Source organism: Leguminivora glycinivorella, chromosome 7, assembly GCF_023078275.1.
Source record: "Leguminivora glycinivorella isolate SPB_JAAS2020 chromosome 7, LegGlyc_1.1, whole genome shotgun sequence".
Classification (NCBI taxonomy): domain Eukaryota; kingdom Metazoa; phylum Arthropoda; class Insecta; order Lepidoptera; family Tortricidae; genus Leguminivora; species Leguminivora glycinivorella.
In genome coordinates, this window is record NC_062977.1 from 5,626,844 (window position 1) to 5,641,799 (window position 14,956).

At 38.2% G+C, this 14,956-nt stretch overlaps 1 protein-coding gene across 3 annotated transcripts in view; it reads left to right on the forward strand.

Annotated features, from left to right (window-relative positions):
• Positions 1-14,239, forward strand: part of LOC125228303 (cerebellar degeneration-related protein 2-like) — a 126,145-nt gene extending 111,906 nt beyond the window's left edge. For all 3 annotated transcript variants that reach the window (XM_048132809.1, XM_048132808.1, XM_048132807.1), the window contains exons 2-6: positions 5,874-5,986; positions 7,689-7,837; positions 8,060-8,506; positions 9,451-9,625; positions 12,310-14,239. In XM_048132809.1, the coding sequence (XP_047988766.1) occupies positions 5,874-5,986; positions 7,689-7,837; positions 8,060-8,506; positions 9,451-9,625; positions 12,310-13,638 (2,213 nt within the window). In that variant the 3' untranslated portion in view covers positions 13,639-14,239. The remainder of the gene's footprint in view (positions 1-5,873; positions 5,987-7,688; positions 7,838-8,059; positions 8,507-9,450; positions 9,626-12,309) is intronic.
• Positions 14,240-14,956: the final 717 nt, after the last annotated feature.

Here is a 14,956-nt window from a genome sequence, read left to right on the forward strand (position 1 = left end):
GTAAATTAAAACATTCGTCAATCATAAACATTTGACCCACTTTTGTGTCGTAGCCGGGGTATTGTAATGAATATACCTACTGGTATTTATTATCGCGGTAGCATTTCTTAATTGCCTTCTCTAATGATAATAACAAGATTACTACTTAAATAGGTAATTATTTCTTACAGATTGGTCTATTAGTTAAAGAACTTAATGATCGTATAATAAATATTAATTAGTGTGATTAACAACTCTAAAGTTTAACAAAAATATATCTCCTGTTGCTAGGCAGTAGGCACACTGTTTATTTGTGGCCCATTTCTCGAAGCTATACAAGTTACAATTTACAAGTGGTAGTCAATGTCTAATATGACAAGTTGAAAAAAGACTTCCGCTTGTAACTTGTAACTTTCAGCTTTGAGAAAAGGTCCCTAGATAAAGCATGAATAATAAAAAGCCATATAATAATTTTAGTATTTACATGTGGTCTCTGCAATACTCGTACAAAAATGCTTAAGACTTATGTATAAGTACACAGGGGTCCTTTTAGGAATTATTCTTCGCGAGTCTGTTATTATAATTTTCATTGCACATGACTTTTTATACTGCACACTGCACAGCGATTTACATATTACCCAAAAGCTACGAAGGAATTTTAATCATTTTACTTCCTCATCATGCATCATTAGGTATTTCCGTTTGCCCTTCGTTTTGCATTGATCTTGATTTTGAAATCTAATAACTAACTACCTACATTAAACATACATATACTTATTCATATTAAATTTAGTATTTACGTTTACTTAAAAATTGCCGGTCAAAGGGCACCTATTGTCGAGTAGGTCATTGACCTCTTCCAAATGGTGGCATACAATAATAGGCGTTAAAGTGCGTTATGACATAGCTCTTACTAACCTTTCCCCTGACATTTTAAAACCACTCGCAGATGTAATTGATGTTTGTATACGAGGTAGGTTTAGCTACCTACGAACGAATCATAAAATTTAAGTTTATTTAGGTTGCTATGGACTTATTTTTTTCAAATATAAGAGCTAAATTTTGCTTAAGTTTTTTCAACAATCGATTCCACTATTAAAAGAAGACAAACACATTGCAGAGAACAAGAGTTATCGCGCGGCCTAACTAGCCAAGTCATGAAGACTTGTCCGTAAATCCTAAGGGATTTATCAAATTTCTGTTCCTACAATATTGCTAACCGGTGTCCTGATATTGAGTGTATCGACTTGAAGGAAAATTGCTACCAGGGTGATAACTAGGCTAGGCTTGCAACTAGCTTCCCTGCAAAAAGTGCCTGACGACCGCGTAAATGTAATAAGACTAATAATAATAAGCAATGCGGTACTAAACAACGGCAGCACATCCGAATCATTAGATCAGCCTCGCCTGAGAAGCTAGAAAGTTATACTAACCTCCATAATATTGGCGATAGCGAGAAACCACGGCATTGTATGCTACAACAAAGATCCGTATTTGAAAGTCACTTCGAAGATTTAAGCACAAACAATGTTTGGAATAATTTTCGTTCGATGAGATCCCACAATTTTGAATAATGGATGAAAGTTATGGTGCAACATTTTGGCGTGTGAGTGCTTGTACACAAATTGTACACTTTATAGGTAGGTAGGCACAGTCAACGACCTAAAACTATTGTGAAGGACAGTAATAATAGTAACCTAGATTTAGGCTAACATTAAATTTGTTCTTCTTACCTAATTACTAGTTAATTTTTTTTAACAAGTTTATTATCAATTTTTTTATTATATTTAACCTGTTTCAAACAAATGAAATGAAAATGAAAAATGCTTTATTTAGGTATCAAAGTGTCAGCTTATTACATTTACATGAGATGTATGTTATTGCTAAAAGTACTTATGAATAATGGAGTTAATGTAAAATAGCCTTGGAATAGTGTCCTGAGCCCTAAACTAGCTATGAATATCATATAAATGTAATAAAATCTTCATTTATCGTGTGTTCAAAACTTCAGATATCAAATAAAATGATGTGCACATCTGCCTATTAACGTAATTAATAATTAGGTACCTATATTCAATAATTTTGTCTAAAAACTGTAAGTTACGCTATCCCCATTCATAAATAAAATAAATTAATTCGACAAAATGTCTAGCTATTTAAGTAAGTAGGGAAATGCGTTGTAATTAACGCATTTCTCAATGTTAGAAAAGGTAATGTAAATCAGGAAACTTAAGGAAATGTTTCTTATCTGATTGCGTTAGTGCATGATGGTTATCGTTCGTAATAAAACTGCATATTGATGGATTCGTCATGCATAACAAACACGTTTGTTTAGTAAACAAACTGACAGACGTACCTATTGGTAATAGTTATGTGTTTAAATTTATTGTGCGTGTTGATTTTTTTGTTGCTCGACTTGCTCGTGTAATTATGACTAAGTATATTTATTTGTTCTACAATGAAACTAGTTTTCCCTAGGTAAACTGATGCAAAAGACTTCCTAAGTACTTATTATTCGAAACATTGTAGATGTAGGTATTTGTTTAACTCTTTATATGCCACCGGTCTCAAATAAAACATCCTTTATCACCATGTTTTTCCATTAACCGTTCTTGGCGTTCTTGTACCTACTATAAAATTTTAAGAATTATAAGATGAGAGACGAGGCTTGAATTCACGGTTTTTTGGTCTTCCCGTTGAAAGGTTATAAGTTCACGTCATATTGTAAGTGACGTCCTATTTCGAGAATAATATTAAAACAATAATAAAGTATGTAGGTACTTGAAAATGAAAATAAAAAATGAAAAATCGTTTATTGGTCACAGATATTGTGTTACAAGGTAAGAAAGGGTTGGGACCTCCTATTAAGTATATCAATACTTGTAGCAGGAGACCCCGCTCTTCCAGCGGCAAGGTAGGGATCTACAAACCAATACAAAACTCGTTAAATTACGTTAAGTACAGAAAAATTAAGTTAAAAGTATAATATTTCTCAATAGTGAGACAGTCTAAAGTCTAGGCGAAATAACTTTCTTACTACATGTTGGTAATAACTAATACTTAACATAGGAAAAACAAAAATGGCTATTTACATGTGTATATAATATTAGGAACAAATTATAAGTGTATAAGTAGTATGTATTAGATATATTATGTGTGTGTGTATGTGAAATACTTATATTATTCAATTGTCTGTTTTTATGTATTATGTATCTGTTTTAAATATAATTCTTCTGTTATTACTTATTAGGCACGTTGTGAAAGCATATACAAAAAAAATATGTGGCCGATCCAGAGATCTAAATAAATAACACGTGAAATATGTTCGTATCTTGAAAACTAATGAAAATTTATTGCATGCACATGATTACCGTTAATTTATAAACAAGACATATTATATTGCTATCATAAATTGCGAATAGCTGATTTTTGGAGCGCAAAATATTTCCTTATATTTACCTACTACTGCACAAAATTACTTATATTTTATGTGATTATTACTGCCATCTAGATTATAAATTACACTGAATATGTCGATTTAATGTTCATTAATTTTATTATACAACTTTAATATACATAATTCCAATATACCTATGTCCAGTTATAGAGTACGAGTAGATAGTTTGACTGAATTGATTTAGATGTAGGTATGTTAACTAATTATGTTAGTAAAAGTTATTCAGATTAGCTTATACGATAAATCAATTTATTCAATTGGCAGATATATTTAATGGACATAATTTGTAAGATACGTAGTTTAAAAGTTTGTAAGTTGTTTTTATATCATGGACATCTAAATTATCATTACCTGCACGGGTAGCGTGGTCACGCGATAGACGATAAAATATCAGGCCGTCCCTATCGCACTATTAGTAAGTGCGATAGGGACGGCCAGATGTTTTATCATATATCGCGCGACCATACTTTTGGTCTAGGTTATAATGCATATAGAGTCAGTGCTGAAAAAGTCGAATATAAAGGAACCAAAACATTCTGTGACTCTTCGCTTCCCACACACTAGAAAGCATCCAAAAGCTCAGCTACTTTTGATTCGTCTATTCCGGTTCCGACTCTAGATACAGATAACTTTTCTTCACATATCTATCGACTATATTAGCTTCCTCCGGCCATATTTTTGTTATAACCTACTTACTCCAATTTTGGCAAATAAATTTTTCATTGACCCCGATTTACCAGAAACATAAATCGGTATTTAATATGTTTTGTTCTCCGCCTCCAAGGTTACAATAAAATAAGAGCCTTTCACATGGTTATTATCTATACGCTTCGTTACGCGTTCAGTTGCGGTAGTGGTTACCAAGGGAAGGAATAAACCAGCAATGCATTATGAAATGACGTAGCGTAGCCGGTCATCGCACGTGACGTGGTGAGTCAGCGGAAAAAATCTCATTGCGCTAGACAAGATGCCTTGAAAACAAAAGAGCGTACAGTGCGATCATGGAACTTTAGGTGTAATAGCGAAGAGGTAAGGTTGAATTGAAATAGTTTTGGTCTTTGTTTTAAAGTTGCGATTATCCGTGCTTCATCTGACTGTCGTAACCCGGGGCCTCGACTGTACCGAGGTGTTAGAACTATGGCTTGCCGAGTTGAAAGGTAAAACAAAGAAGAGCAAATACGATTTCCGAAAGAGTGTTATGAATCTCGAGGTTTGAGTTACACTGGTTTTAAACCAATAGCCTCGGTAAGCAGTGAAGATAACTCTTTAATGCTATTCCGATATAATTACTTGTCTCGGGCATGTCTTTCACTGGCACCAGGGGCGGCTCACTCCGCGATTCTATCGCCGCGCTACAAGTACATCCTGGCGGCCGCGAGTTCGCGGCCTACTCAGGGGTGGCGCGCGTTCTCACGGAATGCACGTTCGCACTTTCTATTGTTACTTTACGTCGCGAGTTTTTTTAAGGTTCATATGCGATGTCCGCGTGTCGAATGGCTAATAATACTTAGTTAAATAGACATCATGAATAAAATAAATACCATAGGACATTCTTACACAGATCTACTACTAATTAAGTCCCACGAAAATGTTCAATAAGGCTTGTAATGTTGGAACTTGAACAAAAATATATAAATACAGTATATATACTTAGAAAGTACCCAAGACTTGAATATAATAGTATAACATTTTATGTGAGTATTAATTCGTTTTAATCCATAGGTAACCCTATCGCCGGACGCCGCGCACGTGCGGCTCGTTTCTTTGTAAGAATTTTGTAGGTATTTAAAAAGGCGGCATTTCGTAAACATCAAAGCAGTGAGCCTTCTGTACTTGTACTATTATATATTCTGTGCTGGCACGTTAGAGTCGCTCTCACCTTATTTATGCCAATTCGACTTACCAACCTGGGTGGGCCTTACCATAATCCAATTATATAGGTGTAGGTTTAGTAACTTAGGGATTCGTTCTTTACATTTCGCCATCAATATTAAATGATGGAGTTCTCCTGATCTATCGAATACACTCAACAGTTCGCTCCATGTTCAAATGTCGATAAAGCATAAGTGTAGCACCCTTAAAGCCGCATTGTATACCTAACCTAAGCTATGTGACCTTTCAACATCTGTAAGGATTTGCGCTTCTTTACCAACGCTGTATTCAATAGAGGTCTAAGCCCTCTAAGGCTGGTTTTAGTGGCATGCAGACCAACCGCGCGGAGCGATCCGCATGGCCAATTTATATGAAGTTGATGTTGTAATCTAAAACGCTCCTTGAATTTAATACACTCGTGTGCTAAATAATCGGACGACCCCAGCATTTTTAACATTTCTTCAATTTTTGTAAAGCGTCCGCACTAGTACGGTGCGGATCGCTCCACGCGGTCGGTCCGCGTGAAACCAAAACAAGCCTAATATGTTTTTTTGGATTGTTACAGACTTGCAGCTCGCAGCGGAGCTCGGCAAGACCTTGTTGGAGAGGAACAAGGAGCTTGAAACCGCGCTGCGGCAGCACCAGAATGTCATCGAGGATCAGACGCAGGAGATCGAAGTAAGTCTGTTTTAACATATTTCCAATCGTTAATTTTATCGACGTTAAAGTTGAAAAACTGCTATTCTACGTACATAAAAATATTTGGGCGACAATCTACTTAACCTCCGTTTTTACCGGACAACAGCAAAAGTTAGATCTAACTATTATGTACCATTGCTTATGCTGGTACCTACTGGTTATGAATGTGTGTATCTTAATAGTACATTACGATACAAGTGCGTAAAAAAGGAAGTTCGAAACGAGTGGCGAATTTCCTTTTTGCACGTGTATCATACGACGTATGGCTCTCCGAAGTTTCGACCAGGCATATATGAACCACTTCTCGCACTAGTAACGTGCGTAAAAAAAACACCATCTGTACTGAAATAGTACATTACGATACAAGTGTGTAAAAAAGGAAGTTCGAAACGAGTGGCGATAAATTAAAACACGACCGAAGGGAGTGTTTTAAATCGACACGAGTTTCGAATTTCCTTTTCGCACGTGTATCGTACGACGTTTTTCAGTACAGATGAGCCTCCAAAGTTTCGACCTAGCATATAATGAACCACTTCTCGCACTAGTGCGTACAAAAAACACCATCTGTACTGAAAAATAATGTACATATTTAGTTACATTTATCTGGCATCTAACCTGCAAAATATGTTTTACTAATAAATCAATAACCGATTACCTATAGGAAGCAGATTTTGTAAATGAGGTTTCATAGCCACCTAATGTGATATTTTATCTGTAAGTGGGTACAGTCGACCAAAAATGTGGTTTACTACCAGACTCAGACTTCCGCTTGCAATAATATTATGTCAGTGACAATTGCTCTGTCTATATATGATATTTACGTCATGACACATCAACCTTAGCGATCGTAAGAGCTCACAGAAACTTTTGTCAAAAGTGGTAGACCACTTTCTTGGCCCACTGTACCGAATTTTAACAAGGAAGAGCAGCTTTTCAAAGTCACGCTTTTTATTGTATACGTTTACGATTGCACTACCTTTCTGGCAGTAGGTACCTAATAAACGATGTCTATTTAGTTTTTTTTTACGCCACATGGAGACGTTACGTAACCGAGTTAGAGTCCGAGGACAGCGGCTCATGTTATTACCCAGTGATTACTCTAAGCCGGCGTTTTGAAACAAACAAGCATTGAAGCCTCGCTCCCTACTTGTTTGGCTTATTTTAACTGTGAGACGTAAAAAGTGTTTTTGCAATTCATGGTGAACCATCAGTTAACAGCCACGGAACAGTGAAGGAATAATTTAAGCGTAGAAGCTCTCAAGCCTTAATAATATTACTCTTATTAGACAAGAGCAGTTAAAAAGTTAGAATACATTTTGTCAGCTTAGAGATAAATTAACTTTTCGACCTTTCACCACGGCCCATGGGAGCTTGGGGTCCACTGGGTAACTACTCCTAAAGATTTGGTGTAGGCGATGTTTTTATTTCAAATATCTAAACAAATAAACTCGTTATTATTTACGTAAAAGTTTTAAATGTTCACCTACTCCGACAAAAATATGAAAAGCCATCTAGTCAGTAAAACACTTATTGCTACCGTCATTACTTTTATCGGTAGGTATCCATAACCAAATCAGACAAGCCGTTTTGAATCTACGATAGGCAAAGGGCTCAAAACGGCGACCAAAGACACCTATCTACATTTTGAAGTTAATATTCATTTCTCATTTAATATTTCCAGTACCTAACAAAACAAACGGTCGCCCTGCGCGAAGTGAACGACTCAAGACTGAGAATCTACGAGCAACTCGAGGTCAGCATCCAGGACCTGGAGCGCGCTAACCACCGCCTCGCCGTCGACCACGCCGCCGACAAGAAACACATTAAAACGTAAGTCACACCATAACTCTAGGGAATAAGCTGAAGCTTACACATTATATTTCAAAATAATTAGATTCGACATGCAACTATGCAAGCTACCGGTTTCTTTGTTTCTCTGCACCGAACTCATTTCTCGCCGTTATGAATGCACATTAATCCCCCAAGGCATTAGCGTCGGCTTACCGGAGAAACAAATGACTGTTGTGACACACCCACTTCCTATCATTACAGGTTGTGCTCGAACATCGAAACGCTCGAAGGGAAATGCGAGGACCTACAAAAGACTGTCGACGACCTCAAGGCGCAACTGGAGATCGCGAGGCGACGCGCGGAACGGAAGCCAGAGAGCACTGAAAAACCCAAAGAAAAAGAACTCAAACCGGAACAGACGACGCCTAACTCGAAAAAAATTGAAGCGTGTAGCACGCCTGTTAAAACCATCGCACCCCTCCCAGAACTGACTAAGGAAGACGAGGATTTACTTAGGTTAAGCGATGAACTACGAGAAAGTAAGGTTGCGTTCGCACAAGAACAGAGGCGAGTTACAGAGCTGGAGGAGCAGTTAGCGTCTATAGTGCAGGAGAACAACAGATTGCAAGACCAGTTGAGGAATTGGAACCAGAATAATGAGGAGCCCAAGTCGATGCATGAAGAATTCGCGATCTTAGAAGAAGTCAGGTATGAATTAATTAGTTATGTGATACTACATTTCACTATCTTACCCTGTTATGCGATTCAGTTCTCAAATCATGATAGCGTATTTTAATTAGAATTTAACTTTATATTAGGTACTATCAAGTACTTTTTCCTACCAAGTATTTACTTGCTCTCTTTAACCCTTAAATGCATGGTGATGTATATATGCATCATATATTTGATGGTCCGTGGCTCGATATGTAGCTATCCAAAATCACATTTATTGCTTAATTATTATTCATTATTTATTATTATTTATTATACAATTAAATACTTAAATTAAATAATATAATGATTTACTATTTATTATTTAAGGATTAAGATGAAATGGCGGAAAAGTGTAAAAAAAAGGACGATGGCGATTTTTAGTATGTGATTTAGGCTGATTTTTTTCGGAGTAATTAGTTTATGTTTAAACGTTTTATCATAAAAGTTTCACAAATAGTGTACCTTTTAAATAGTAGTAATTTTTAAAAAATAAAACTTACCAATTAAGATATATTTGTATAAATAAGATTTGGCCTATTTAACTTCTAACACTGATTTAGTATATTTTTTTTTATTATTTTTCCCAGAGTCAGAAAACCATTATCTATCACATATATTAATATCTCGTTAAAAGAAAAAATCATGCATTTAAGGGTTAATACGACTATTTACTTGAAACAACCGGGTAATACTTAAAGGAAAATATTAGAATTACATATAGTTGTATAATTACTAGCAATTTTGCAACTTTGTCGCCTTTTATTAGTACCTACTGGAGGTCAAAAACGTGGTTGAAGTTCAATGTTAAAATAGATAATTATCTGAGTATGTTAACTGATGAGCGCCAACACTAACATGCGCCTTTAACGGCACGCACAAAGGTTTATTATATTCGGCTATAGCACGGCTAACATTAATATATGTGTCACGTATTGCAGACAAGGTCAACTATGCATCAGATGTCTCCGCGGCGTCGAGCGAGGCGACGACATGTCGTCCATGCTAGACGGAGACGAGGACGACAGATCCGCCATCAGCTCTCTCATTCTCTCCCCCTCAGTCCAAGACAGCCCCAGAGACGAACTAGTTACCACCAAACTCATCAAGTTCGATGTAAGTCTCTCTACAAACTCTTGTAAAATACCTTTACCCCACTTCTATCTTTCTCTTTCTTGAGTTCTGTGTATAACTTTCTGTCCTATTAACTTTCTGTCTATAGTCAATTCTTTGCATAATCAATACCTATCTAACTGCACTTTTCAAAACTATGAGCAAAGTCATTAACAATACTAACTGGACTAATATGTGAAATGACAGCAATTTATGAAAATGAATTGAGTGTTTAGTCCATTTTAGATCACGAGTCGGCTTTCACATTTAGAACGCATGCCATACATGTACCGTGGCGATGACAGATGTATGTCTGAGTAGACTACGCAAAAAAGTTTACTACGCGTGCCAATCAAGCTCTACAGATCATAACATAATCCATTAGATTGCGAGACGATGGATGATAGGCCTTCCACGGTCGGTGTATGATATTTTTAAGTAATTGTGTGTCGTTATAATACTTTTTTGTAAATTGTATTTTTTGTCAATGTTAGTTTATTCGGTGTATTGGTGTTTATGCTGTAATGCCGTGTAAACTTATTAAATAAATAAATAAATAAAATAAATAAATTAGTGATGAAGTCCGTTCTGTTATCGAAAAATAAAAATGTGTTTCGTAATTGGACTGTATGTCCTATTTTATTAGGTACTTAGTTTAGAAATTTCCAATTTAAGTACTTACATGTAGCTACTCATGCAACTCGAAAAGAAATATAATACCTAATAAGTGTGTAAATGTGATAAATAAATGCGTTTTCCCCTCACTAGCTCGGAAACACGTGTTTTGTCCTTTAATACCAGCGAGTAAAAACTCATTTTATCCACTAGTGGGTAAAGTGATTTAACCCTGAATAAAGTCAAATGACCTGCTTTAAAATTGATAAAAGTAGGTGAATCTAGTAATAAAGATGATTTACCACCTGTGGAACTACTGAAAGCAGTGAAAAACGCATTTTTTGCGTTGTAGTTTCCTCGCTACAGTGAGGGGAAAAGTTTTGTGTTACACTCGGGTGCAAATGTATTTTACTTCTCGTGTGTTAAAAAACTCGCAAGTTCAGGATTCTATTCTCGAACCACTCGCTTCGCTCGTGGTTCTACTATAAAATCCTTTCGCTTGCTCGTTTTTCAATTCCACACTCGGCGTTAAAATACAACTTTGCCCCCTTGTATACCTAACAAATAACTATTACTATCTCCCATTAAAATGAGTTCGATAACGATGATGACGTCCCATCTGTTTTTGTTAAAAAATTGGCACGCTTATGTTTAAGCATGATATGCATGCGATACAAGCGCCCTCTATTCAGATATTCGTCTGCCATACTTAGCGTTTCCTTCAAAATCTCATGTGAAATGTTTCACTCGTTTCTAGGCGACAATGCTTTTCCAACTGCCCCTGATGTTGTTGCTCACGCTTTGCATATGCATTATGAAGCGCATTTGCAGTAGTTTTCTTTGGATTTATCGTATGTAGTCGAAGGTACGTCCATTACTGACACGTTACTAGACTAAGCGATCGGGCTGTGTTCTGATCGGTTGCGCGTGTGCGGATGGGGTAGTACTTGGGAGAACCAGTGTAACATGGTATCTTACTTTACCATTTAGTAATGTGACTGTTAATACAGTACAAGTCGCGCCAAAATTCGCAAATTGATATTACTCCAAGGGATGATTTGTACAGCGCGTTTAACGATCACTTATAGAACTAAATCACGTATAAAACTGGTTCGACTATATTGCCTATGTCATAGGCCCTATGAATCATTCATTTATGTACTTTTTGGGTTAAACGAATGAACATTGGTCGTATTCTCATTGTTGTCGATAAATGACGAAATTAATAAAATAACAGTAAATCATGACGGGAGGCACAACCCAAGATGTCGAAATTACAATTATTCAAAATTATACGATTATTATTTTTCGTATTAAAATTTGTTTATTTTTAAAATTGACCAGCACAGGCTTCATCGGAGTTTTTCGTATATATCTACTGTAATTCTTCTTCTTTTTCGTTTAGCATTTGCCGATTATGATTGTCATCTTGGCCAGGTACAAAAATTCTAAACAACCGTGCTTAACGGTGAGCGCTCTTATGCTGGTTTTCTAAAGGAATCTGCCCACTCGCGCTTGGCAACCGATCGGACCAACATCCCAGCACGAAATGGTGGAGGTACTTGTGACAGTATGGGACGCACGGCAGTTTATTACAAACTTCCAAAATGCATGGCCTTCCTCTTACCTAACCTAATTCTTAACCAACTTCAACCGCGTAATAATTTCTATAATAAAAGTAGCTTTTAATCAATTGTGATGTATCTAATATCAATGTGGAGTAATGGGAGTATGTTTGACTAATCATCTTATAAATTACCATTTAAGTATCATTAAGTAGTTTGACTTTGTCATTCATTTAAAACTACATACAATTACATGTTATGCAATGTTACTATGAACATTGACAATAATTTCCGTTACCTACTTATTATTAATGATGGCTCCTTATTCTTTATCTTTATCATCGAATCGATTTCAGTAATTATCATGGATTAGTAATCACTTCAGTAACACGCATTATTCAAAAATATAAATTTTCATCATCAGGAATGCTATAACAAATTTCATCAGATATTTTACTAATAAAATAACACTAACATGTAATCTCACCGTTGTCCATGTTTCCTCAGAATGCGAAGGAAAAGCTACTTCAAGGCATTTGGGCCAACAAGGAGGACGGGCACGACAACCCGTACCGCGAGCTCGTGCAGAAGTACGAGGCGCTGCTCGAGGTGCAGCTCTCGCAGGTGAAGAGCATCCGCAAGGACAAGCCCGCGCCGCCCGGCCCCGTCTGCCTGCACGACGAGCTGCAGGGCTCCGCCGACTTCAGCTTCCGCGTCAAGGACACCGACGAGGAGAGCGGCCACGGGGAGGACACCAAGGAAAAGAAACCCGAGACGCGCAAGAAATTCATCCAAACCCCCGACTTCTCAGAAGCGGAAACCTCCAGCTCCGGCTTCTCCGACGAGACGAGCAACAAGGCCACGCAGACGGAGCGCGAGCGGCCCGGCTCCTTCCTCTGCACCATCGCCGACGGCGAGGACTACCGCTTCAGCATCTACGACGACGTCAGCCCCATGGACAGCCGCTTCCGCAACCGGCCCGAGTACAGAGAACTCTTCAAGGAGATCTTCACCATCTTAAAGAAAGCGGCGGAGAACAAAGACGAGGGCGAGCAGCTCCCGCTCCTCGACGACACGGGCAAGGTGCCCCCCGTCACGCCCGCCCACGAGGAGCCCCCCGGCAACTTCACCGACGACACGCAGAGCGTACTCTCCTCTGTCATGTCTGAACGGTCGATTCCAGTCTCCGATATCACCGCTCCGGAGACGCCGACGCTCAAAGAGAAGGTCCACGTTCTCGAGCCCGCCAAGAAGAAGGAGACCGAGAACAAGGAGAACAAACCAGTGGAGGAAACCGCCAAGCCTAAAGAGAAACGAGAGCCGGAAACATCCGAGAAGGCAAACGAGAAAGAGAAGGAGCGAGTTTTGACTCCCCTGGTGCGTCAGCCCCTGGAGTACATAGCGGCCACTAGAAAGAAGTCCAGGCATCGCAACAGGAAACACAGCCAGGAGCGGCAGGGCGCCGACTCGCCGGTGTTCCCGTCGCCGCCCAAGGTCACCTACCAGAAGTCGTCGAACAAGAAGCGGAGAGACTACCGGCCCATCGAGGTGAGCCCGCTGGTGCGGTCGTGCGAGCCGGCCGACTGGAACGGGTCGACGCTGCAGTTCTACAACCGCACCATGAACTCGCCGACGCCGAGCGCGGGCGCGGGCGCGGGCGCGAGCGGACGCACGCACAAGATCTACCAGGGCTGGAACGCGGAGACGGAGTCGTGGGACGTGAAGGCGAGCACGGCGTCGCAGGAGATCCACAAGCTGCGCAAGCTGGAGCTGTCCTACGCGGAGGTGCTGCGCAACGCGGACAAGACCAAGCCGCGCCGCAAGAAGCACCAGTAATTTATTCCTATTTTATTATGTCGACCCCTCTTACTCATCAGTAGGAGCCGAGTGATCCGAACGCCATTTGTCTTTGCCAACTGGACATATTGATTTAATTTAAGAGTATTTGTTTGTGATCTGCTAGTGTTATTTTATTTTATTACTTGATTATTCCAAATCTTAAATTGCCATAATTGAACCGGTATATTGTTTGTATACCTCGCCGATATGTATACCTTTGTAAGTCTGTCATTCTGTATGAAATAGTATAATAGTACTGCCCTCCGATATCCCGAACGGTACCTACACTACAAACCTACCTTGCATTTATGTCAACAAAGTTGAATTTTGCTTGAATTGAGTACCCGCATTTGGAATGAATTGGCATTTTAGAGTTTTAAAATGTTAACATTGATTCTGTTGCTATATTAGTCACTATTTTAATTGTATATTATGTATTCGATTTATAATTTGTAAATATTATGTTCGTTTAAGTTAATTATATTTTTTTAATTGCCATGGATATTTGAGAGTACTCAAGATTTGTATGGAATCGTATGCTATTTAAAGAAGACAGGAAGGTTGAAGGTATAAATAAAAATTTGCATTAATAATATAATCAGCATTTCATTTCCTTCCTTACTGCAATATAAATATGTAACATAAAAGCGTAATAAATAATAAAACGCTACAAGTATATTACAATAATATAATTTATGCATTATTATACAGTCACTAAGTAGTGTTCATGTGAACACCACAAACGTCATGTTGCTTCGAACGCCACAATGGCAGTAATGCTCGATGTTTGATATAAAACTATTCATCCTAATATTGCATTATGTCACAGATACTGAGACGATACAGTGTAAGTCGTACGAGAATAATATTTGTCACCTAATTTTCACTGCGTTGTATTGTTTTTAAGTAATTGGCCAGCAACCAATCTTTTCAAAGCTAAGCCACTACTCATGATGTAGAGAACTGTTAAGTCATTGTAAATAATAATACCTATCGTGCACATAACGTAATGCAGCTCACGATAATATCTGTTTCATAGCTATCTATCTCTTTCGCTCTTGCGTATTGGACTGCATTTCTGTCGGCGTCTGGCGTCGACGATTGCCATTCGGCTACGCCCGGTGGTCTTTAAAACATGTTTCAAACAATGAAGATTAGGTGTGACAATTGTCTTGTCAATATTGGAGTCCCGAAGTAGATAGTGTCGTTAAGAGTTTTGAATGATTCACGGTTATTTTCATTAGACTTATATTGACCGGGATATAGACCGTGATTACCTTTTTGATTTTTGTCGAGCTCCCGATATTTCGACGCA